The sequence below is a fragment of the Sturnira hondurensis genome, unplaced genomic scaffold, assembly GCF_014824575.4.
Source record: "Sturnira hondurensis isolate 20B ecotype Veracruz unplaced genomic scaffold, ASM1482457v3 Scaffold0019433, whole genome shotgun sequence".
NCBI lineage: Eukaryota > Metazoa > Chordata > Mammalia > Chiroptera > Phyllostomidae > Sturnira > Sturnira hondurensis.
In genome coordinates this window covers 1,513,119-1,539,196 of record NW_028092064.1, presented here as the reverse complement: position 1 = coordinate 1,539,196, position 26,078 = coordinate 1,513,119, and the positions used below count along the sequence as shown (strand labels likewise).

At 38.0% G+C, this 26,078-nt stretch overlaps 1 protein-coding gene across 1 annotated transcript in view; it reads left to right on the top strand.

Moving 5' to 3' along the window:
* FNBP4 (formin binding protein 4) overlaps window positions 1–26,078 on the top strand; it is a 41,184-nt gene that overhangs the window by 9,095 nt on the left and 6,011 nt on the right. The window contains exons 7-15 of the mRNA XM_037028004.1: window positions 2,171–2,509; window positions 3,480–3,690; window positions 5,432–5,556; window positions 6,743–6,847; window positions 7,819–7,952; window positions 8,934–9,121; window positions 14,259–14,575; window positions 14,699–14,843; window positions 15,644–15,987. Coding sequence (XP_036883899.1) covers window positions 2,171–2,509; window positions 3,480–3,690; window positions 5,432–5,556; window positions 6,743–6,847; window positions 7,819–7,952; window positions 8,934–9,121; window positions 14,259–14,575; window positions 14,699–14,843; window positions 15,644–15,987 — 1,908 coding nt within the window. The remainder of the gene's footprint in view (window positions 1–2,170; window positions 2,510–3,479; window positions 3,691–5,431; window positions 5,557–6,742; window positions 6,848–7,818; window positions 7,953–8,933; window positions 9,122–14,258; window positions 14,576–14,698; window positions 14,844–15,643; window positions 15,988–26,078) is intronic.

The window sequence follows — 26,078 nt, the reverse complement described above, 5'->3', positions numbered from 1 at the left end:
TGAAGAATTTAAATGTTACTCTGGCACAGGTATATAATAAGCCTAACACAGATGTGAAATAGAATAAATTCCATTTCTTAAAGTTTTATTTAATATGTTTCTGTTTATTACATAGCACTTATAGCTGTTTGACAAGTTCAGTGGTTCTTTTAGAGCTTTGGGTACCTAAGAGGCTCCTCGGGTCATGGTAAAGGCTGTGGAAGCAGCCGAGTAGGCATGGCTTCAGGTCCCCTTCTGGCTTCAAAACAGTTTTATTTGGGGATTCCACATAAGTATAGTTGCCAGTGCAATATTGTATTAGTTTCAGCTGTTCAACATAGAGGTTCAACACAGTGTGGTCACCACAATAAATCTGTTAAAAATTGGTCATTATACAAAGTTGTTATGATATTATTGACTTTTTCTTACGATGTACCTATATCCCCATGACTGACTTATAATTGAACTGTGAATCTCTTACTCTCCCATCAGCCTTCTGCACCCCCATAGCCATCCATGTGCTTTCTGTATATATGTGTCTGTTCTTTTTTTTTTTTTAAATAAAAGATTTTACTTATTTATCTTTAGAGGGGAAGGGAAGAGGAGAGGAAGAGAATATTGATGTATGGTTGCTTCTCATGGGTCCCCCGCTGGGAACTGGCCTGCACCCCAGGCATTTGCCCTGACTGGGAATCGAACCACGATGCTCTGGTTCGCAGGCTCACGTTCAATCCACTGAGCTACACCAGCCAGGACTGTATTCTTTTTTTTTTTTTCACACAAGTGAAATATGACAGTATTTGTCTTTCTCTGTTTGACTTATTTCACTTAGCTATCTATGTTGTTACAAGTGGCAAGATGTCCTTCCTTTTTGTTAGTGTAAATAAGGCAGCTGTGAACATAAGAGCATGTACATCTTTTCGAATTTTATTTCCATTTTCTTCAGATAAACACCCAGAACCAGGATTGCTGGGTTGTAGGTAGTTCGTGTGTCAATCTTTGGACACACCTCCATGTTCTTTTCCACAGTGGCTGCACCACTTTGCTGCCCTCCCAGCGGTGCGCAAGGGTTCCTTCACATCCTCGCCAGCACCTGCTGTGTATTGGCTCTGATAAAAGCCAGGCTCACCCTTGTTAAGCTTTATCTTGAGCTTTAAATGGTGGACTGGGTGGTTATATTTTTTTTTAAAGTGTTTTTAGAATAATTTCATCTTTACAATACCAGGAGGGAGGTAAAGTAATTATCCCAGTAGAGGAAATAGATACTTTAATAATAATCACCACTGCATTTTAGAAATATTTCATTTTCCTCTAAATCACCTCCATAGAATAAATGTGAGGTTATCTCATCATACAGAAGAGTAAGGTGAAGATTTATCAACAGTTATATGTTGAACCTGTGAAACTTTTTTAAAATTTACTGGTCTTACAGAGGAAGAGGGGAGGAAAACATTGATTTGTTGTTTTACTTAGTTTACACATTCATTAGTTCCTTTTTATATGTGCCCTGACAGGGATTGAACACATAACCTTGTCCTGTCAAGACAACACTCTAACCTGCTGAGCTGACAAAATTTTGGTCTTACTTGTTTACTTATGTATTTGATTTTTTAAGATTTTGTTTATTTTTAGCTCTGGCTATGTAGCTCAGTGGGTTGAGTGTGTCAGCCTGCAAAGCGAAAGTTCCCTGGTTCAACTTCTGGTCAGGGCACATGCCTTTTTAAAAAGTTTCTATTTATTTTTAGAGAGAAGGGAAGGGAGGGAGAAAGGAGGAGGAAGTATCATTCGGTTGCCACTTACATGCCCTTCCACCTAGGACCAAACCCACAGCCCAAGCATGTGCCTTAGCCGGGAGTCAAACCAGGGACCTTTCACTTTGCAGGACAATACCCAACTACTAAGACACACCAGTCAGGGCTGATCTTATTTAAATCTGTGCTTCATACTAGTCTGTCTTTTGACAGTCAGGGTTGGGGGTAGAATATGTTTGAGTTCCACCAACAATTAGGTTCTAGGTCAGACTGCCTTCCTAAAGTAGCAGTGTTTCTGTTGTACACATGTAAGGGAAATGAAACAAATACAGTAATCTATTGAGAGTTGGGTTTTCGGGGACTAGAAAATAGTCCTTTTTCTACATGACTATATACAGGTGAGATTTGTTTGAAAATTAAGTGAGATTTATTCCTTATAGGAAGTAAATGAAGGAATTCAGGCTCTCTCAAATAATGAGGAAGAAAAGAAAGGGGTGGCAGCATCACTACTTGCTCCTTTATTGCCCGAGGGAATAAAAGAAGAAGAGGAGAGATGGCGAAGAAAAGTAATTTGTAAAGAAGTAGAGCCAATTTCAGAAGTGAAAGAAACAAGTACAACAGAAGAAGCAGCAACAATAGTAAAGCCACAGGAAACTGTATTGGACAATATGGAAGACCCTTCTCAGGAGGATCTTTGCAGTGTTGTTCAATCTGGAGAGAGTGAGGAGGAAGAGGAGCAAGATACCCTTGAACTGGAGCTCGTTTTGGAAAGGAAAAAAGTAAGTTTTTGAAATTTTAGTTAAAGCACATTTTCTTCTCTCAATACTATCATATTCTGGGTATGCTGTGCTCAGTTTACATCACAGTTATTGGGATTTTGTTTTTCTTAACCCTTCATCTAGATATGTTTAAGCTTTTGAACTATGCAGTTTTGTTTACAATTTTTGGTTGTTGTTTGTTTGGGGGTTTTTTGTTGTTGGTTTTTTTTTGTTCCTGGTGATCCTTTTTTGTTAGTTGACAACCAATAAAGATTGACATTGTTCTGATTTAAGGATAGATACAGTGAATAAAACATATTTAGCTTCTTAAATAAACATTACAAACTCTTATGATAACTTGTTTCTTAATCCAGCAATTCAAGTACAAGTCAACCTCCAGTTATCAGCCATGGTATTGTTTTGATAGTTAAATGGGCTTGTAAGATCACAGAAGAATTATGAGGAAACCATAACTGCACGTGTTTTTCTTTTAAAAAGGAGAAGACGCACCATCTTTTAAAAAGATGGTCCACAGGAAACTTTCCTGATTAACAAGTTAATTCTTGCTCATTTTCTGCCTTGATTTTCATGGAATAGTTTTATCTACTGCTTCTTGAGTGAAGCAAAATCTTAACAGGTGCTATAACAGTAATATTTCCTTGAACCTATTTCCTTGATTCCTCTCCAGGGACTAGTAGCTAAGTTAGGCTTTATCTGTTGTGTTAATACCTGTTGGATATTTTGTCTGTTAGTGGATTTCTAGAACCTATCTCCTTCAAATCAGTATTTGTTCACTATAATCATGAATTAGCATTTATTGAGTAATAATTAGATGTGGACCACAATGCTCAGTTCTCATGGGAAAATTGTATTAAATGCTTCCTGTCCTCTAAGGATTTAAATTTGGAGAACACATTCTTGCTATTCACAGACACTTAAGTGTAATAAACAGTTAATGACACTCTTAACCTTATTTTCATATTTTTTGTAGGCAGAGTTGCGAGCCTTGGAGGAAGGAGATGGTAGTGTGTCAGGGTCTAGTCCATGTTCTGATATCAGCCAGCCAGCATCTCAAGATGGAATGCGTAGACTTATGTCTAAAAAGGGGAAGTGGAAGATGTTTGTTCGAGCTACCAGTCCAGAATCTACCAGCCGAAGTTCTAGCAAAACTGGACGAGAGACTCCAGAAAATGGAGAAACTGGTAATTCATGATTTAGAGGTGAAAGATGCCGAGGGGAGATCTTTCATTTTCCTTTGTTGTTGTTGTTCCCTCTTCAGCAAAAAGCAGGGACAGCACTTTACCTTTTTAGAAAAATGCTGGGGAGGAAGCTTCCTTTCACTTCTCTCTAGCTTTCTCTGTTCCACCTTTTAGTGGGAGAGTAAGATTCTGAAAAAAAAAACTGGCATTCATTGGGTTGTGTATTTACTACTGATTGGGGATTACTTCTTCCTCAAAACACAGAAAAACAAGATTGGCACTCACCCCCCCCCCCCTTTTTTTTACTCTTGCCACAATAATTGTGTTGATTCATGTAAGAACCAGGGCACGCAGAGACCACCTCTGCTCTCTGTACAAGCTGCCCAGCCTCCGCTTGGCTGTGCAGACAGTTTGATCCTGTCGTGAGGACTCATGTCTTCGTTCAGGGTCATATGGAAGAGATCCTGCTGCATTTTTCCAGTCTTTTATTAGACCTAATTAAAGTTTTTATGTCCATTTGGCCCCAGTTCTATAGTGGAAAATTAGCAGCAAGATTTAAATACCAAACCGTAGTTGAGTGTACCTAGCAGAAGATACCTGACAGGTTATGGTTTAAAAATCAAATAAAAACACATAATAAATGCAAACAACTTTGAATTTTCTCTTTTCAATCAATAATACAGAAAATGGTGAGGTAGAATTCTAAAAGTTCTCCTTGATCTTTCTCATTCCCTTACCCCTAAGGTCCATTTTCTATCTTTGACCTACGTATATTTAGGGTTATAATTCTTCCCTACGTATCTTAGGGCGTTTTATGAACATCTGCTATGGTACTTCACAATAAAAGTAATGCTGTAATAAACATCCATCGTGTATATATCTTTTAATGCAGCTTTTTGTGGTATTGTATGGATTCCTAGTGGTATATTACTATGTCAGGAGGTGTGTGCATTTTAATTTGATAGAGCCTGCCTAATTGTCCTTCAGAATATTCCGAGTTGTAGATCTCTGATGGTGCTTAAAGTTATTAAATTCTTGTCCCTGCCACCTGATGTAAAATGTCTGATACATACTAAATGTCTGTTACAGACTAATAAGTGAAAAAGTGGAAAAGATTAGCTTGTTAATCAGGTGTTAAGCAAACATAACAGAGAGTTCATATCTTTTATTCCATTCAGGTTGGTGGTAAGCCTACTCTCTTGTGGAGGTTCCCACTGCTAACAGACACCAGCACCAACCAAAAGACTAGGTTATAGGTTAGGCCAATACAGATTGTCTATAGATCTTAAGCAGATCAGGAAGGAAGTTACCAAATAGCTTAAAATGCTGCTCTGATTTGGAAAGCCTTTTTTTTTTTCTTCCAAAACTCACTTGATAAAGAACTCTCATATATTCTAAGTTTGATATTTAGCTTTTCTAAGTAATTTGAAGCCATGATATTCTGGAAGAAAAGATTAATAACGTAGAAAGAGAAAGCAGAAACTATAAAATAACGTAGTAAAACAAAGTAAATTTCATTCATAGGCCCATATTAAAAAGCTGATTGTAAAGGATAAAGTTTTTTGGCTTAATGAAGACAACAGGTTGATAAATCATTAGGGCTTCTTTAGCAAGTAAGAAACACAGGCAACAGAGAAAGTTAACGTTTTTTTTTTCAAAGTTCTCTGCTATAGGGGTAAGAAAATGTTTATGGTGCTCTATCAGTATCAGTGCCTTTGATTTAATTTTGTGTTTTCTTTTGCAGCAACTGGTGCTGAAAATTCAGAAAAAATAGATGAGAATTCAGACAAAGAGATGGAAACAGAAGAATCTTCAGAGAAGATGAAAGTACAAACAGCACCTAAAGTAGAAGAAGAACAGGATTTAAAAGTATGTGTACATACTCCTTAATGAAATATGACAGTTTTTTTTTTAAATACTTATTTCTAGAGGGGAAGGGAAGGAGAGGGAAAGGAACATGAATGTGTGGGTTACCTCTCCAGTGCCCCCTACTGGGCACCTGACCTGGCCCGCATCCCAGGTGTGTTCCCTGACTAGAAATTGAACTGGTGACCCTTTGGTTCTGTCTGGTGCACAGTCCACTGAGCCAAACCATCCAGGGCATGGCATGTGTTTTTAAATTGTCTAACCATTGAACTACTTTCTGTTAGCAAGTAGTAAAAGTAGTCTTTACTCCAAAATATAATTCATTTACTTTGTTGGGTGGAAATGTCATATTTAAAGCTGATGTAAAGAATTATAAGACTGATTTTATGTAGAGAAATTTTCTAAAAATATAAATTCTTGCTTTTTCACAATAAACCTCCTTTAGAAAGCAATATCTTATAAAAGGCTTCTAGTTGGGAAGTACTAAAAACACTAAAAGTTAAAAATTTCTGCATGTCCTTAAACACAAAGGCACATTTGCTTCCAATTTCATTTTTATTTCTCATGTGAGTAGAATTGAGCCATATAAGGTAAGTGGCTATTTAAGGGAAGTCTGTTGGAAAACCAGTTAGCATATTCTTTTGTCTTGAAAGAGGTTGTTCAATCACTAGCTAGTGTACAGCGATGTAGAAGGGACTGGGAGGTTTTTTTGTGTGTTTTTTTTGTTTTGTTTTGTTTTTTTTAGAGTGTGGCTATTATACATAGTAATGGATAAATAATACTTTGAACAGTGTTGGGAGTTATATCATTTAGGATCTGCTTTCAACTGTTGGATTATGTGTTGTGTTCAAGTAGATAAGGCTTTAATTTCTCCACCTTATATGAATTATTTTGCTATAAGTTATGATTTTATATTCTACATAACTGGATGCAGCTATTTGAGAAAAATTATATAACTCTTTAAGATTTTATTTATTTTTAAACAGATGGAAAGGGAGGAAGAAAGCGAGAGAAACATCAATGTGTGGTTGCCACTCACGTGCCCCCTACTGGGGACTGTGAGTCAAACCAGCGACCTTTTGGTTCAGCCAGGGCAAGGTTATATAATTTATAAGCAGGTCCATTTTACTTAATATAGAAAATATTGCTGATTCCATTTTTATTTTAACTTTTCTTTCCTGCATTTCAGTTTCAGATTGGAGAACTAGCAAATACCCTGACAAGTAAATTTGAATTTTTAGGCATTAATAGACTGTCCATCTCCAACTTTCATGTGCTGCTTTTACAGACTGAGGTAATTTAGCCATTTTTGGAATAGTCAGTGTTTAAATGAAATGTTGAATGTCTTGTTATGTTTTAATCCTAAATTCAAATGTTTAGCCTTGATGTATATTTTAACTGCTTACCCAGGAAATAAAACTGTATTAGCCAAAGCAAAATATTAAGATAAATACTGAGAGGTATACATATGTGTATAACGATGATACTTATACTTACCACTTCCAGTGGGCATATGTATTTTATTTTAATATGGTAACATTGGTTAATAACCTAAATTTCAAGTGTACAGCTGAAAAGGCATATATATTTTTAAGATTTTATTTATTTATTTTCAGAGAGAAGGGTGGTGAGAGAAAGAAACATTGCTTGGCTGCCTCTCCCACCCCACCCAGCTGGGGACCTGACTAGGAATCTAACTGACAATCTTTTGGTTTGCAGGCCAGTGCTCAGTTCACTGAGCCACACCAGCCAGAGCAAGGCATATATTTTAATACAGGGTTTTTTTCCTAATAAGTTAAAATTCTATTCATAATGATCAGATGAGGCCACATAATGTCGAAAGTACTTTATGTGTGCTCAATTATAAGAAATCTAAGAAAGTTTCTGAGTCCTGTTTGTAACCAGCTTCCTGTAGGAAGCTGACTTGTTTTCCTTAGAACTGAACTTTTAATTTTGATTAGTAACATTACTGACCTGAATGAACTATCTGCCCAAATGGAAGGCAAAATTACTAGGGAAATAATATAGTCTAAAGGGGGAAACTAAAACTGCTGCTCATTTTCAGATACTGGAGAGTTGGCAGTGTAAAATGTACCGGGGTCCAGGCTCATTTTTTATGAAATTGAGATGGGAGTTCTGTTCCTCTTTGGTCCACTCCTGCTGCAGTGTAGCAGTACAGTCGTCGACTGGAGGACTTACATCCTTCTTACTTCTACCTCCTGATGTAGTGAGTCTCTAGAACTTACTGTTGTTTGTTGATTCTAGACTCGGATTGCAGACTGGCGGGAAGGGGCTCTTAATGGAAACTACCTTAAACGAAAACTTCAGGATGCAGCAGAACAACTAAAACAGTATGAAATAAACGCCACTCCTAAAGGCTGGTCCTGCCACTGGGACAGGTACGCACTCTTCTCCCCTTTTCACCTTTCACCTTTGACATCTCAGACATGATTTGTGATCACCACCACCTGACAACATGACAGCCTGTCTGGAGACTGAGAGCAGCTGCAGTCAGCGGTGCTGGGCAGGCAAAGCACCGCAAACACTCACAGAGTTTGGGCCAGCCACGCGTTGGAGAAACAAAAAACAATGTTTAAAGTGTTCCATGTAACGGATTTTTTTCCAAGATCGGACAAAGCTGGTTTTACTCTCCAGAGTGTTGCACGGAGTAGGGCGGGCTTGGGGGTTAAGCGCATGCGAGAGCTCTGTGCGCTTTACAGGACCTCTGGAAGCAACTACTCCTGATTAACCTCGGTGAAGTTAAGGAAAGCTTCGTGGCTGAAGATGTGAATGAAGAACAAGATTACTATCTTCTGCCAGCAGGTCAGATGAAAACATTTCTTTTTATATTTGACTTTTCTTGATTTTTTTTTCGTTATTTGAAATCTTTGCTCTTTTATTTTTCAGCTCCCAGATCCTCTCCCTCTCTTTAGCTTTCACTGTGTTTGGTATCAAGAGTATGAAATGTGAATTCCACGGTCCAAGAGGGGAAGAGTCACCTTCCGCATACTTCGTTGTTCTCTTCTTTGGAAGGGAAATTAGTGTTCTAGGAAACTGAGTCCCTCTGTTAATGACACTTGAAATCCTGTTAAGCATTGGCAAAAAAAAAATATATATGAGAGGTGTTTTCTAAGTCATCTGTTGGTGTGAGAGGGCTCAGGGCTGTATTCACAGAGCTGCTGGCAGTGCAAATAGCTTTGAATTATCCCTGGTTCTCCATTCTCAAATGTCAAAGCTCTTTGTTGCCTTTGTGAATAGCAGTCCGTTAAGAAGAGGTTCGTCCCTGTGAGAGCAGACTGCTGTCCTGGGACAGGACCAAATGGAAGTGTCTTTGTGGGAGAATGGGTCTTAAAACATGTTTTTTCTTTCTTGTAATTTAGGGATCATAGACGATATTTCTATGTAAACGAACAATCGGGCGAGTCTCAGTGGGAGTTCCCAGATGGTGAGGAGGAGGAGGAAGAAAGCCAAGCACAAGAAAGTAGAGACCAGAATCTTCCTAAACAGACATTGAAAGACAAAACTGGCACTGATTCAAATTCTACAGAATCCTCCGAGAATTCCTCAGGTGGGATAATTTACCCTGTATTAATTGGAGAGAAGTGACTTTAGAGAAAAATTGTATTGAGATTGTAAAAGAAGGAAATAATTTAAATCATAACATAATTTTCTATTATATATTTTATTTATTTTTAGAGAGGGGAGAAAGAGAGAGAAACATCAGTGTGCAAAAGAAAATCTTTCAGTTGCCTCTTGCATGCCCCAACCGGTAACCTGGCCTGCAACCTAGGCGTGTACCCCGACTGGGAATAGAACCAGTGACCTTTCAGTCGCAGGCTGGCACTCAATCCCTGAGCGCCACACCAGCCAGGTCATAAATCACAACATAAATTTCTAATTAAAAAATAGTGGCTTTAGCCCTGGCCAGGTGGTTAGAGCATTGTCCCAATACACCAAGGTTGCAGATTGGATCCTGGTCGGGGCACATATAGGAAGTAGGCAATGAATGCATAAATAAAACTCTCTCTCCTCCCCCTTTTGTTCTAAAAAAAGAAAGAAAGAAAGTGGCTTAACCTAAAGAATGAATGCAGAAGTTATACTTAAGGAAACAAAGGCAATAACGGGTTGAAAATTAGCATACTATTGAGAAAAAATGAAATGATGAGCCAGTGTGACTTGACTTTAAAAGAGTGTCCTATAACCACTCTCTCATATCGCAGACAAAGCTGTGGATTTCTAATAACAGAAATGGTAATTAATGCTAAGGAACTGTATGGTTAAATTGTGAAAATCTATGTGGAGTAATAATAATGTGAGATTTGTTGCACCTTTCTGTAGAACTCCAGTGCAGCCTTGTTTTTCAAGTTCATTACAAGAAGTCCTAAAAGAAGTGTGGTTGTTTCAAATCAGATGATCTACAGAAGTGCTGTGAATCTAGGACTGTGCTTGTTGCAGAGGGGCAAAGTAATTTACTACTGCAAATAGTCAACAGTGTTTTTTCTATAAAGCAGAATGGTTCTTCATTTAAAGTGCTCTTGGAGCTCTTCAGTTTAGTTCTAAACAGTAAATTCTCACTTACCTCTTCGATAGGATCTGTGACTGCACAAAACAATGTGTAATGAAACCAATTCTACTGTAGACTCATTGATACAAATAGGAGTTAGGTTCTTGTGTCATCTCATTCATCTTACTGACATTACAACAAAACGTTACGCAAGAACCTGCTGTATGTTCAGGGGACACGGGGAGGGATGTTCATAACTAACTCCTCAGTTACTCTGAGAATCTGGTAGCTCTTATTAAGAGTCGTGGCTTGATTTCCTCATAATGGAAAAAGATAACACATTTTTTCCCCTCTAAGTCCATCTTAGGATGACAAAAATAAGTGAATAATGAAGCATAGTCAAAACTGATTACAGCCTTTTGATCCAAGAGAACTGGTAGCTATATTAATATTTGTTAAAATGATGGCATATGAATGTAAGAGTCTGGAATCATTTCTAAAGAAGTAAACCTTTGAAGATAAAAAGACATGGAATCTATTGGTAAGATAGGGAGGAAAGAGCTGAATTCTTTTGTATTTCTTATCAGAAATGGTGCTTTGTGCTCTGTAGGCTCCCTAGTCCCAGTAGAAAAGTTCTGATGATGCAGCACCAAATGAAAGTGGTAATGATTTTAACTTCTTAAATGGCCTATGAGTCATTATCAGAGCACTCTAAATAAAAAGCCCCATATGACTGCAGTGATCATATTAGAACATAGCAAAAGGGAGTTTCATTCTTTTTCAGAAATACATTTTCTCAAGTTACAGGGTATTTTACTTACCATTTTCACAAAGAGGTTTGCTTTTGATTACTTTCCCCCCTTTCTTTTAGTAGCATGATAGGTATTCCAGTAAATCGGGTTTATTATTTATGTTGTAGTAGTTAGTGAACTTCAGAGGCTTAATGGTGGTTCTGGGTAGGTGGTTCCACTCCTGACCAGTCTGATGTCTTTTTGTGTGTTCCAAAGCTGGAGAGTCTAGAATTACCAACTGTTTTCTGTGGTCAGATGACACACCCTGTTGGTTCTGTCTGGTAACAGGAAGACCTTGAGAAACTCCTGTCTGATTAAAATAAAAGTAATTATGCTTTGGGAAAAAGCCACTGCTAAACCAGCCTATATTTTTTCAGCCTCTTTATTGAGAACCACTGAAGTCACATGATAAACTTGATATAAGTAAAATCCAAATGTGCGCTCAGGTCTTTGGGATTTAAAAGCAATACTGATTACTACTATTCTAAGCCTGTAAAGAAAGTTTATAATGCACGCAGCGTGTGCTCTTTGTTAGTTTAGCAGTGGTTAAAATAATCTTTCAGAGAAGAAAAATTACTGTACTTTTGGGGGCAAGGAAGTCCCGGGTTCTCTTTATTTTTAGCCCTTGTTTATTATTTAATGTTTGAATTTAACATGTCTCTAAATATGAGTGATATTTCAAGATACCCAGTATGTCTGTGTTACTGGGTTGTGTCACTTATTTCAAATATAGCTGCTTAAAAAAAAGTCTCTGAGGATGTATTATTTATAAAAGTTCTTGCTTGAATTTTCTAACCAGGCCTCTTGGCTCAAAATACTATACAATTTTCTCTTTGTGGGGATATAGGGAAATAAAGGGAGCCTGCTTGTAAATAGAAATAAAGATACGTTAAAAAGACATGCTCTTGCTGGCTGGTGTGGCTCAGTGGATTGAGCATGGGCTGCAAACTGGGGGGTCGCAAGTTCGATTCCCAGTCAGGGCATGTGCCTGGGTTGCAGGCCGGGTCCCCAGTGGGGGGTGTGTGAGAGGCAACTACTCATTGATGTTTCTCTCCCTATCTTTCTCCCTCCCTTCTCTCTCTAAAAATAAATAAAAATAAAATCTTTTTTAAAAAAAGACATGCTCTTGAAGCCCTCAAAATTTGCATCCCGTACTATTTTGTCTTTAAGTTTGTAGTTTTCTAAATCCGTTAGCATATAATGAAAGCTGTGTATGTACCATTATAATCTCTCCTTGCACTTCATACTTAAGTGTATTCTTTAATGGCAAAATAAAACAACTGGGTTAAATTTAGAAATGAAGAAAAGCATCATATAGTATGACATCCGTGGATATTCAAACTAGGATTTCTTGGAAATTCTTCATATTTAAGCTTAAGGAGATCATTATAAATATTAAGACACAGCTTTTGTTTTGGGTAAATGTCATTTGGGATTCAAATATTCTAAAAGTGTTCCTTGTTTGCTGCTAAATTTATCAAGTGTGGTTCATTTTATATTTACACAAAGTTTAATTCTGATTCGCTTTGTTGGAGGTTGTAAACCACATTATTAATCCGGAACCTGTGTTTCCTTGACTTTCTCTGCACAGCAGCATATCACCATCATTTGGTGAACACACCAAAACTTATTGGCATTGCATTATGCTTCTAAATGAAAAATCTGCCAATACATAAAATCTGACATTTTCACTTACCTACCATATGTTGTAGTTGGTTTATCAGAAGGGAGTTTAGTTTGATACTAAGCCTCAATGTTTATTGCCTTAGTTCTGATGTAAGCTTGGTACACTTTTATGTAATGTAGTAGATTGCTTGGCCATACCCAATCTTTTGTTTGTCTAAAAGTCAGTGTGTACATTCATAGGTAGGTGTAACCAGATAAAAGTATAATGACACATTTGAAGCCTTTGCTAAAAAATTGTGTTTCTATTTTCTGGTGAATTTTTCAGTGCTCTTTTCCTTAGTCCCTAAACAACTCCTTAAAATAACTGCAGTAATCGTGTGAATCAGGTTCTTTTACATAATGTATCGATTTTCCATGTCATGAAAAGTAAAGCTATTTCAAAAGCCAAGTGGTTCATGGTCACTTTGGTTTTACCTTGTTGAGTGCCATTGTGGTATATTTTGAGCAAAGTAAGGTAGAATGTCTTATTCTTGTCCCAGAGCCTTTTATAATAGAGCCCTTACCTAATCCACTGCTTTTGACAGTGAAATTTAACAGGTGACTACATCTGAATCTCCATAAGAAGTGAGATTTATTTGACTGAGATTTCTAAAGCTCTTGGACTCCTGATACTTCACAGGGAAATCTTGGTAAACTAGCACTAGACTAGGAGTCATACCTGGCCACTAAGCTGTATAATCTTGGGCAAGTTACGTATTTCCTCCTGGGTTTCATTACCTTTAAAATAAGAGAGTTGAACTAGATGATTTCTCATGTGTCTTCTACTCCTAAATTCTATGAATTTTAGGGAGAAAATACCCTTCAGCATTCCTGGGATATATATCTAATAGTCCCATATATTGTGAAACTTCCCTATTGACGATAAAGAGGGATGGGGAAGGCTACAAGTAAGTATATCCTGTTTTCTCTAATCTTTAAAGCTTTTCCCACTAGAGAAAAGACAGTAATTAACTGTGAATTTTTGGAAAACTAGAGGAAAGCTGATCCTACAGCTTTTCAGCTGTACTTTAACTCAGACTTCAACAGCAGTTTCAAATCCTGTGCATCTTCAAACACCTCTTGTGTGTATGTGCCTTAGTTATTATTTGCCTTGAAGATTTGTTCTCCTAAATTACCCTTTTCTTACCATAAATAAAATTACCCTCTGTGATTTAGCAAATGAGTGTAATTCATACAAAAATGTTAAGGGTGACAATAGCACCTTGCAAGTGGGTTTTTAAAGCTTAGCGACCCAAATTAATTGAAACAGATAGAATTTGTGACTGTTTTGAATGAGTACTTCTCTGGGTCATCCCCAAGTTACTTGTCTAACTCACTAAAACTACATGGAATCAGCACTGCAAGTGCACATCACTGCCCTCATCACTTTTTGAAAATAAAGAGACCCCAGAGTGTTTGCCGTGTCGGTGTATTTGAAACTGAGTGTAAGTTCAGAAGACTAAATTTCTCATTGGGTTAATGTGTTTCACTCATTTATAAATCTGGACACAAAGAACAAGATTAGTATTTAACAGCTGGGGTATGTAAGTTCTAACTTTGAGGTTCATAAATTTATCTTTCCGTGAGCATCATTTTTGAACTGAATATTTGGTACTTAAGTGGCATCAATGTAGAATAGATCTGGGGGTCAGATTTTTGTCTCTCCAGTCAGTTGCACATTTCTGTAAATAAAAGCCGTGGAGTTTTTGTATTGCTTTTTATCTGAGTCTTGCTCATTTTTTTAGGTTCTCTTTGTAAAGAGTCCTTTTCTGGTCAAGTTTCATCTTCATCACTCATGCCACTTACTCCATTTTGGACCCTCCTTCAATCAAATGTGCCTGTACTTCAACCTCCATTACCTTTGGAAATGCCACCGCCCCCACCTCCACCCCCAGAATCTCCGCCGCCGCCGCCTCCGCCTCCTCCCCCTCCTCCTGTGGAAGATGGTGAGATCCAGGAGGTAGAGATGGAGGATGAGGGAAGTGAGGAGCCTCCTGCCCCAGGAACAGAGGAGGATACTCCCCTGAAACCTTCTACACAAACCACCGTTGTGACCAGTCAGGTGAGAGAGGCTCTTTGGCATCCTAAAGAGTTTTAAAGGACCAGGGTATGATTGATACCATGTTTTATTTTAGAAGAGGATGTTTAACCAGGTCCTTTAGCCATGGACTCTTTTGTGTTTCAGAGTTCAGTTGATTCTACCGTCTCTAGTTCTCCTTCCACTAAAGCAGTAAAGAGAAAAGCTACAGAAATTAGTACTGCAGTAGTTCAGAGATCAGCTACCATTGGTAGTTCTCCGGTCCTCTACAGCCAGTCACCTATAGCTACAGGTAAGCATTGTGATTAAAATGTTTACCTCAATATACTATATCTTTGTTTACAGAATTATATGTCATCAATTAGTATTAAAAGCTTCTCATTGCATGGGCAGTTTGTATACGTTTGTTTTCACTTGCTAAACACTTGGGTTACTATTAGCAATTTGGCACGTATCCTTCCAGATTGTCTTCATTGTATTTACATAACAGTGGTTTTGATGTTTAAGTACTTTAATGCTAAAGTATTTTAAAGTACTCAGAAATTCGTATTTTGCTACTAGACCTGACCATTGTGGCTCAGTTGGTTGGGCATTGTCCTATAAAGCTGCAGATCACCAGTTCTGTTCCCGGTGAAGGCACATGCCTAGGTTGCAGGTTTCTCTCCCTTTCTTTCTCCCTTCTTCATGCTCTAAAAATAAAGAAGTAAAATTAAATATATATATAGTGTGCCTTGGCTGGAGTGGCTCAGTGGATTGAATGCCAGCCTGTGAACCACACCAAAAGGTGGTAGCTTCAATTCCCAGTTAGGGAACCTGACTGCGTTACGGGTCAGGGCCCCAGGTTGGGGGCATATTAGAGGCAACCAATGAATGTTTCTCTCCGTTCTCCTTCTCCCTCCCTTCTCCTCGCTCTAAAAATACATAAGTAAAATCTTTCTTTAAATAAATATTTTGCTACTAGAAAATGTGGCCATATTTTTTGAGGAAGATATATTAGAATCATTTTGTAGGTGATCTATAAGTTCCTCAATTCCCTTTTCTGTCTTGTTTTAGAATTTATCATAAAGTGTCGTTTTATGTTTTCTGTGTTAGGTCACCAGACAACAGGGACTGGACAACAGTCTGTAGGGATTGGACCCCAGGCAATACCAGTTAGCCATCCGGCAACAGGAATGGGTCATCAGGCCAGAGGAATAGGCCTGCAGTCAAATTACCTAGGACTGGCATCAGCTTCTGCAATTATGAGTTATGCTGAGTGCTCTGTCCCAATGACAGTGACTGCTCCCACACTACACCCTGTCCAGGCCCGAGGTGCTCTGCCTGCCACTGCTGTTACAGAACCGCCGCCGCCACCTCCTCCTCCTGCTCCCCCAACGCCACCTCCAGCTCCCAAAATGCCACCGCCTGAGAAGGCAAAAAAAGGAAAGAAAGAAAAGGTATAGTCAATCTCCCGTAACATTTTTTAAAAATTTATCTTAAAACATTTTTATTGTTACTATTATTATTACTGAAGTGATGTATAAAATTAACCATTTTAGGGAACACAGCTCTGTAGCATTTAGTACATTCACAGTGTGCAGCCACCACCTCTCTAGTTACATAACATTCTCGTCAGCTCAGCAGAAGGCCTTGGACCATTAAGCAGTCTTTGCCCATCACCCTCGTACCCCAGATTCTGGGAACCATAAATCTGCTTTCTGTCTCTGTGGATTTACCTATTCTGGAACCATGAATATGTGAACTTATGTCCAGCTTCCTTTACTTAGCACAGTGTCTTCAAAGTTTATTATCCATGCTATAGCATGTATCAGCATTTAATTTCATTTTATAGCTTAGTAATAGTTCATTATATATGCCACAGATTGTTTATCCATTCATCCATTGATGGACATTTGTATTTTAATCCATTTGGCTATTAAAAATAGTACTGGTATGAATATGCATATGAGTATATTCATATTGAGTACTTGTTTTTGTTCTTTGGGGTACATAAGGGTAAAATTGCTAGGTCATATGATAATTCTGTGCTTAACTTTTTGAGGAACTGCCAAAATTTTCCCCAGTAACTGAACTCATACTACATTACCCCACAGCAATGTACAAGAGTTCCAATATCTCTGAATGTACACAGACATACAGACATTAGTGATTTTCCCTTTTTTGTTATATATTTTTTATTTTTTCTTTTTTAATGTATTTTATTGATTATGCTGTAATAATGGTCCCAGAATTTCTTCCTTTGCCCCCCTCTGCCCAGTACTGCCATTCCCCCCAGCATTCCAGTTCATGTCCATGGGTCATGCATATAAGTTCCTCAGCTATTCCCATTTCCTGTACTGTTCTTAACATCCTCTCTTGTCCGTTGTGTACCTGCCAATTGTGCTTACTAATCTCTGCACCTTTTCCCCCATTCTCTCCCCTCCACCTCCCCCACTGATAACCCTCCATGCAATCTCCATTTCTGTGAGTCTGTTCCTATTCTAGTTGTTTGCTTAGTTTGTTTTTGTTTTTTAGGTTCAGTTGTTGATAGTTGTGAGTTGCCATTTTACTGTTCATCGTTTTGATCATCTTTTTCTTAGATACAAGTTTTTTTAACATTTTATATAAGAAGGGTTAGTGAAGATGAACTCCTTTAATTTGACCTTATCTGGGAAGCACTTTATCTGCCCTTCCATTCTAAATGAAAGCTTTGCTGGATAGAGCAATCTTGGATGTAGGTCCTTGCTTTTCATGACCTTGAATACTTCTAACCAGGCTGGTCTTGCCTGCAAGGTTTCTTTTGAGAAATCAGCTAATAGTGTTAACTAGAACTCCTTTGTAGGTAATTGTCTCCTTTTCTCTTGCTGCTTTTAAGATTCTCTCATTATCTTTAATCTTAGCTAATGTAATTATGATGTGTCTTGGTGTGTGCTTCCTTGGGTCCAATTTCTTTGGGACTCTCTGAGCTTCCTGGACTTCCTGGAAGTCTAGTTCCTTTCCAGATTGGGAAAGTTTTCCTTCATTATTTTTTCAAGTAACTTTTATTTCTTGCTCTTCCTCTTATTCTGGCACCCCTGTGATTCGGATGTTGGAATGTTTAAGGTTGTCCTGGAGGTTCCTAAGCCTCTCCTCATTTTTTTGAATTCTTTCTCCATTCTGTTCTGGCTAAATGTTTACTTCTTCCTTCTGCTCCAGATCATTGATTTGAGTCCCAGTTTCTCTCTCTTCACTGTTTGTTTCCTATGTGTTTTGTGGGGTGTTTTTTTTTTATTTCCCTTTGCACAGCCATTACTTTTTCCTCTATTTTCCAACCATACTCAACCATTTCTGCGAGCATCCTGATTACCAGTGTTTTGAACTACGCATCTGATAAGTTGGCACTCTCTTCATTGATTAGGTCTATTTTTGGAGCTTTGATCTGTTATTTCATTTGGGCCTGATTTCTTTGTCTCAGCATGCCTATTGGGTAGTAAGGTGTGGGGGCTTAGGTATTCACCAGGGTGGGGCGATCCACATTGCCATCTTGTGGCACTGTATGTGGGGTAGTGGTTCAAGAGGAAACAATGCCACTTGCTCAGCTCTCACGGGCTTTCAGTCACTTCTCCACTACCCGCAAGCAGAATAGTCCCTTCTGGTGCTGATTTCTGGGTGAGGGGTGGTTTGTATATATTCTGGAACCCTCTGTGTGGGTCTCTAACAAACTCTCCTGTGAAGCTGGGAGTTTCTCACCTCGGCAACCCCCACAAATTTTTACAGCCAGCGGTTTTGAGGCTTTCTTTTCTCACACTGGAACCCTGGCTTGAGCAGTCTGTCTCACTCCCCAGTTTCCTCCTGGTTTATCTGCACACAAATGTTGGACCGCTAGCTGCCACCTTGCCTACCTGGTCCTCCAGCTGCTGCCTTCCTGGGTGTCTTCTCTGTCCCTCCTACCAGTTTGAATGGATGTTTAACTCCTTGGTTGTTGGAATTCCATACAGTTCAATTTTCTGGCAGTTCTGGGTTGTTGTTGTTGTTTTTAATTTGTTGTCTTCCTTTTGGTTATGAGAGGAGGCGAAGTATATCTACCTACACCTCCATCTTGGCCAGAATTCCTTCATTGCTTTGAATACTTCTTACCAGTCCCTTCTAGACAAAGTTTCTTTGTCTAGAGAAATCAGCTGGCAGTCTTACAGAAACTCCTCTGTAGGTAACTCTGCTTTTCTGTTGCTGCTTTCAAGATTCTCTAGCGTTATCTTTTGGCATTTTAATTATGATGTGTCTTGGTGTGGTCCTCTTTGGATCCAAGTTGTTTGGGACTCTGTGCTTTCTAGAGTTGTATGTCTATTTTCTTTACCAAATTAGGAAAGTTTTCTTAATTTATTTTATCAAATAAGTTTTTGGTTTCTTGCTCTTCTTCTCCTGGCATCCCTATGAATCAGATGTTAGTACATTTGGAGATGTCCTGGAGGCTCCTTACTCTGTTCTTGTCTTTTTTATTTATTTATTTATTTTTTCCTTGCTGTTGTGATTCAATGCTTTTTTTTTGCCCTGTGTTCCAAAACAATTTGAATCTTGGCTTCATCTCCTCTGCTGTTGGTTCCCTGTGGATTTTTCTTTATTTCACTTAATGCAACCTTCATTTCTGCCTGGGTCTTTTTTGTGCTGTTGCAGTACCCAGTGATTTTTTTTTTTTAGCATCCTGATAAGCAATGTTTTGAATTCTGCATTTGATAGGTTGCTTATCTCCATTTCCTTAAGTTCTTTTCCTGGAGTTCTGTTCTTTCATTTGGGCCATATTTCTTTGTCTCATTTTGCAAGCCTCCCTGTGTTCATTTCTGTGTATTAGATAGAGCTACTTTGACCTCCTTTTTTAGTAGCATGTTCTGTTATAGAAAAGGTGCCTGTCTGGAAGAATGTGGCTTTTTTAAATCCTGAGTTGTCAGACTTTTCTATACAGCTGGATCTTTTGATGAATCTGGGTAAAATTTGTTTTGTAATATACTTGTAATTTTTTCTGTAGTTGTGCACAGAGGCAAAGCATGTTTTCCTATGCCTCCCTCTTGGCCAGGCTATCAAGAAAGTGTGTATTGCTTTGGAGGCTAGTAGCCAGTTAACTTGTCACCTATCTATATGCAAATAGCCTGTATTCCACTGGTCTGAGATCGTGCCCTCTTTAATCTTCTTGCCTGAACTCCTAAACTTGTCCACCCTTACTTCTTCAACAGAAGATCTATATTGGGCACCTCATGCCCTCCTCTTTTTAAAAAAAATGTAATTTTTTTTTAAACATTACCTTTTGGTCCCCTTAGTGATTTTCCAGTCCTAATGTCCATGAAGTGGCACCTTAACATGGTTTTGATTTCTGTATCTGTGGTGAGTAATCTTGTTACACAACTTTTCATTTGCTTGTTAACCATTTGTATATTTTGGGGAAAATGTCTATTTAAGTCCCTTGTCCGTTTTTTAACTGGGTTTTCTTTTATTACTGAATTATAAAAGAAAAAAAGTTCAACATATATTACAGGTTAGGGTCCCTTATGAGTTACATGATTTGTAAATATTTTATCCAACTTGTAGGTTGCCTTTTCATTCTGATAGTGTCCTTTGGTGTACACCAAAGTTTTTAATTTTGATAAAGTTCAACTTGTAAGTTTTTTCATTTCTGCTTCTGCTTTTGGGTCATAGCTGAGAATTCATTGCCAAATCCAATGTCATGAACATTTACCTCTATATTTTCTAAGAGTTGTTATTTTAATCTTATGAGTTTATTTGAGCCAAATTCATGACATACAGGAAGCAAGATCTCACATGCTCCGTTATATAGTTTTAGCACTCAGATTAGGTTGTTAGGCAAAGGGTTAAATTTCATTCTCTTGAATGTGGGTGTTCTTTTGTCCCAGCACCATTTGTTGAAAATACCATTCTTTCTCCATTGAATGAAAGACATTATCTAAAATCAATTCACCATGAATACATGGGTTTATTTCTGGAATTTTAAATGTGTTTCATTGGTCTATATGCCACTACCACAATGCTTTGATTGCTATAGCTTTATAGTATATTTTGAAATTAAGAAGTACTTTTTCAACCTAGATGGTGTAGCTCAATGGATTGAGTGCTGACCTACCAACCGAAAGGTCGCCAGTGCAGTTGCCAGTCTGGGCACATGCCTAGGTTATGGGCCAGGTCCCCGTTGGGTGGAGTGAGAGAGGCAGCCGATCACTGTTTCTCTTGCACATCACGTCTCTTCTGCCTTTCCCCTCTCTCTAAAGACAAAGAAATAAAATCTTTAATAATTTTTTTCAAATACTTTTTCAGTATTAGCTATTTTGGACCCTTCTTCAGTCTAGTGGGTCTGTGCTTCAATCTCCATTACCTTTGAAAATGCCACCACCGCACCCTTATAATTTTACATGAATTTAAAGGTCTTGTTTTTCATTTTTTCATAAAAAAGGCGGTGTCGTTTAATAGGGACTGCATTTAATCTGTAGGTTGTTTGGGCCTATTGCCATCTTACCAGTATTGTTCGAATCTTGTAGTCTGTGAGCACAGGACACCTTTTTATATATTTAGGGTTTTAATTTATTCTCAGGTATTTTATTTTTTTTGGATGTTACTGTAAGTGGTAATATTGTTTTAATAAAGTTGGATTTAGTTACCCTTTTATTATATAATGTCCTTCTCTACTTTTTGTAACTGTTGTAGACTTACAGTCTATTTCTCTTGATTACTGTGTGCGTGGAACACATTTTTCTGTCCCTTCACTTTAAATCTGCCTATGTCTGCTTACTGATAGGTAAGGACTTCATAGTGCCATTTTTGTTACTTGTTTTATATATGTCCTTTTTGTTTGAAATATTAAAGGGTCTTCTTTAAGAAGAAGAACAAAAACGTCAGTGATAAAATGTCAATAAATATTTGTATATGTTTTAACAGCTTTTTTGTCCCTTGTTTTCTCCCTGTCTTTGTGTTTAATTGATTTTTTCAGTGACACTGGAAAAATTTCCTTTATGTATATTCCCTTTATGTACATTTCTTTTATGTACATTCTATATTTATAGCTACTGTAGGAATTTCATAGAATATGCTAAAGTTATGTTGTTGGTGTTAAAAATTATATCTTTATATACTGTGTACTTTTTAACATAGATTTATAATTTTTTATGCTTTTATCTTTTAGATTCTGTAGAATAAATAGAATTGCCATCTAAAATCACAATAATACAAATTTTGTCTATGTAATTATCTATATTTACTTTGCCAGAGAACTTTATAATTTTGTTTAACAAGTTATTATCTAACAATTTTTGCTTCCACTTAAAGGACTCCTTTAGCATGTCTTCTCGGGCAAGTCTAGTGATAATGAACTTCTTCAGTTTACATTTCTCGAGAAAGGTCTTAATTTCTCCCTCATTTATGAAGGCCATTTTTACCTGTCTCAGTTAATAGTTTTTCCTTTGATCGCTGTACATGTGTCATCCCACTGCCTGTGGCCTGCAAGTTTTTACGCCAGAAGAGCTCTGGACAAGTCACTTTTCTTTAGCTGCTTTTAAGATTCCCTATTTGGCTATTTGATTATGTATCTCAGTGTGGTCTTCTGGGTTTAATCCTACTTACAGTTCAAAGTGCTTAGACTGGTACTCTCTTTGCTGTATCTTTTTGCTTTTCAGACTCAAAAATTTCAAATGACTTATCAATTTTGCTGATTTTTTTCTTCTGCCTATTGGAGTCTGCATTTGAACTAAAGAAATTTTTCAATTCAGCTGATCTATAGTTGGTATGCAGAGATTTATTGTGTTCCTTTGAATGGGCATGTTTCTCAATTTTTTGTACGCTTTGTGATCTTTTCTTGAAAATTGGGCATTTGTCAAAACTCCCAGTCTGTACACTGGCTGTGTATGAGGGGAGACCTTCATTAATAAGCCCAGCATGAAGGCTCAGGATTTTTTCTTAGGACCTTTTCTGGGCATTTGTGTTCCCTAGACTTGTGCTTCTTTGTTGTCACCTATCTGTTTGCAAATGGCATATCGATTTTTGGGTTTTTTTCCCCCATTACCTGTGTACATTTAGCTTTAATTAACCTAAGAGTCTCACGTCTGCTGCTTCTAGGAGCCTTGGATTGTTGTACTGTATTCCTCTCCCATATCTCTTGGCACCAGGTGTTCACATGACTGCAGTCCTCCTTTGGTTTTCAGAAGCTCTAGCCACCTGCCTTTGCTCCAACTTAGGCAGTACAGAAACCTGTTCCTTAGGTAGTGATAGGCCAGAATATTTTAATACATTCCACTTTTTTCTCATTACAGTTTACATTCCATATTATTTTGTATTAGTTCCAGGTGTACATACATTGCTGTCTTTTATTCCCTCCTAAGGGGGGGGGGAGGGAACTGAGAATTGGGTTATTTTATCCCAATAGCACTGGGGAAGGGATTGTGCAAGTATAAGCAAATATACCACAATAATTCCTACTGTTCTGAGTAGCTTTTTTAAACATAGGTTTCAAGAAAGAGAGAAATAATGATTTGTTCTACTTTTTTATTCATTCATTGGTTGATTCTTGCATGTGTCCTGATCTGGGATTAAACTTGCAACCTGGCAAGGCTTAAGTGGCCTTTTTCTTGATCAGGTATTCTCTTGATCGCTGCATATCTGTTTTCCACGGTTCCCACAAAGCCAGTTTTCGTCCACCTATATCTGCATATTGTTTCCATGTGGGAAACAAGGGCTCAGGGTTTTTTGTCTGCCATCTTTCAGATACCACCTTTGTGGACACTTGAATGCCCTAATTACCCAAAGAAAGTTTCTGAGTAGTGTTTTCTCCCAGTGTTGATGTCCTGTTGTCTGCCTCAACCTCAACTGTAATCTTTTGCTCCACGGATCACCACGGCAAATTTATTTGCCTTACAATGGTTCAAGGAACCTTCCTGAATGAGTTTTATGTTCACAAAAAATAGACAAGGTATTTCTTCTGTATTTGAACCACACTTGTCCAAGTTGGTACCATGGTTCCAGAAATTATCTAGAAATGAAGTAAATATAAAAATCAACAGTGACAATTAGGACAATGTCTTGAATAGACTGTTTTCAAGCTATGTACCATAGCGTATACACTTCTTCTGAGCCAAGGTACTGCTTTATCCCCTCGTCTTAGCTTGTCCGTGAATCCCACTAGTGTTGATTCTTTACATGATTAAATGTTAGACAACCAGTACTTCAGGAATCATTTTTTATATGAAGCCTTCCTTAGCATTCTTTCTCCAGTCCTCCAAAAGAGGTAATTAATTACTGTCTCCTCTCAATTCAACGAGTAATTTTTTAGCCATGTGTGCTTTTATGATCTTACATAAGTAATAATAGTTTTGAAAACCCAGAATTCCAAATTAGTACATGGTTTTTATATACCTGGTATCTGTAAAGAAACAACCTTTTTTTAAAAAAACAACCTTATTTTAAAAAAAACAAGCCATTTTTAAATAATATAAAATGCATAATTAATTCCTCTAATGTTTAAGAATATTTGAGACCAATATATATTTTCACCAAGATGAAGCATTTTGTGTGCAGCTTAATAGAAAATAAACTATAAAAAAGGAATTATAGCCATTTAATTTTTATTCCTTTGGTGGCAGTGTTGCCCTATTTAAAATGTGTTCAAATAGCCAGTGCAACTCAGTATCTGTGATTTCAAGTGTGAAAGATAACTTCTAAAATAAAACTTATTGTCCCATGACATACAGGGATTAAAAATGCAAAAGTTCAGGAAACCTTACAAAAGTCAAAGTGGAACAGTGGTGACTCTATCTGGGTCTGTGGTTTTTAATCACTTTGCAGGTGTTCGGTGAGCAGCTGTACCCTGGTGAGCCCTGTAGACACACGTGACCATTACTTACCCATGTTACTTTTTGCTCAGTTGGTTCCCTGCTAACCCAGGATGGGCTCTGGTTTCTGGAAAGGTGTGTGTGTGGTTGGTCTTCTTGTACCACAGGTGAAATAGGAGGATAGAATGTGGGCAGGTATGTGGAGCTGCAGGTCTAAAGCGTCACAGGATGGGCATCCATTTTCTCAAACACTTAAGAACTGTCAGTGATAGTCAAGATAGGGTAGGAGCAGGGAGCCAAGTACTTGTTTTTTCAGGCTAAAAATATTGACACAGATCTTTGGGACTTAAAAAATGTGTTGGTGCCAAGTGTGAGCAGGAAAAACAGTAAGGATGCTTGTAACCAGTCCTGGCAGGATGAGTAGCATGCAGTCACAGTTGCCACTCAAGTGCCTGCGTGTCATGCCTAGATTGTAACCTGGTCAGCTCTTCAAGCACACAGCTCTGCTCCTTTTCAAAAACAGTGATGCGCATTTGTTTTGTCAATTTCTAATACAGTGGCACTCTCAGTTTCACATAACTAATCACACGTCACGTATATTTCCAGTGCATACTACTTGTCAGGCGTTCTCCGTAGGAACTTGGGATTTGATAGTAAATCAAATGAATAAAATCTCTGCTTTGGTACAGCCTCTTTTGGGTCAGCTAGGGGAGAAGTAGAAACAGAAGTAGTGAGACAGATAAGCAAATAAATGTTCAGCATTTAAAAATGCAGTGGAAAGTTCTGAATGGTGTGACTAAGTGCGTTGGGCATCATCCCGCGAACAAAGGGGTTGCTGCTTCCATTCTCACTTGGCCACTCCTGGGTCTCCAGTTGGGGGGGTTCAGGGGGCAGCCAGTTGGTGTTTTTCTCACCCATCAGTGTTTCTGTCCCTTTCCTTATACCTCCATTTCCCTCTCTCTAAAAAGAAACAGTGTGTTTTTAAAAGATAAAATGCAGTGAAAAAAATAAGCAGTGTAAGAGGACAGAGTAGTCTTTAGGAGGTGGTACTATTTCAGAGAGGGCAGTACAGGAAGGCCTTTCTGCTGGAGTGCCATTGATTGGAAGCCTGAAGGTCCTGATGGAGTAATCCATGCTGGACATAGGTGGTTCTGCATTTGCAGATATCACAAGTATTTTTTTATTAGAAAAGTATGTGTTTATTGTAGGAAATTTAGAAAATAAAGGTACAAGCCTAAAGAAGAAAAGTAAATTTATCAGTACCCTCTTAAAATTGCCCTGGCTGCTGTGGTTCAGTGGATTGAGTGCCAGCCTGCAAACCAAAGGGTTGCCAGTTCCACCCCAGTTAGGGGCATGCAAGAGACAACCACACATTGATGTTTCTGTCCTTCTCTCCCTCCCTCCCTTTCTCTGAAAATAAATAAATAAAACTTTTAAAAATGTCATTATTTATGTTTTGATATATCTCCTTGTTTTTTTCACATTTAATAATTGCCATGGACTTTGTTGCTCTTCCCAGAAATGCTGGTCATTTGTTTCTCACCTCTATTTTTCACTTGATGTTAACACTGCATCTATTTAGAATTTGTGAAGGGGAACACCATAATTCTCTGGAGATGAGGTAAGGGCAACAGTTCTGACTTGCATAGAACAAGCAAGCTAAAAAAAATTTTTCTGACCTGATTTGATAATTCAGCCATGTTTACCTTTTTAAAATTTTTAGCCAAGCATTCAGTTTATAGTTGGTAGAA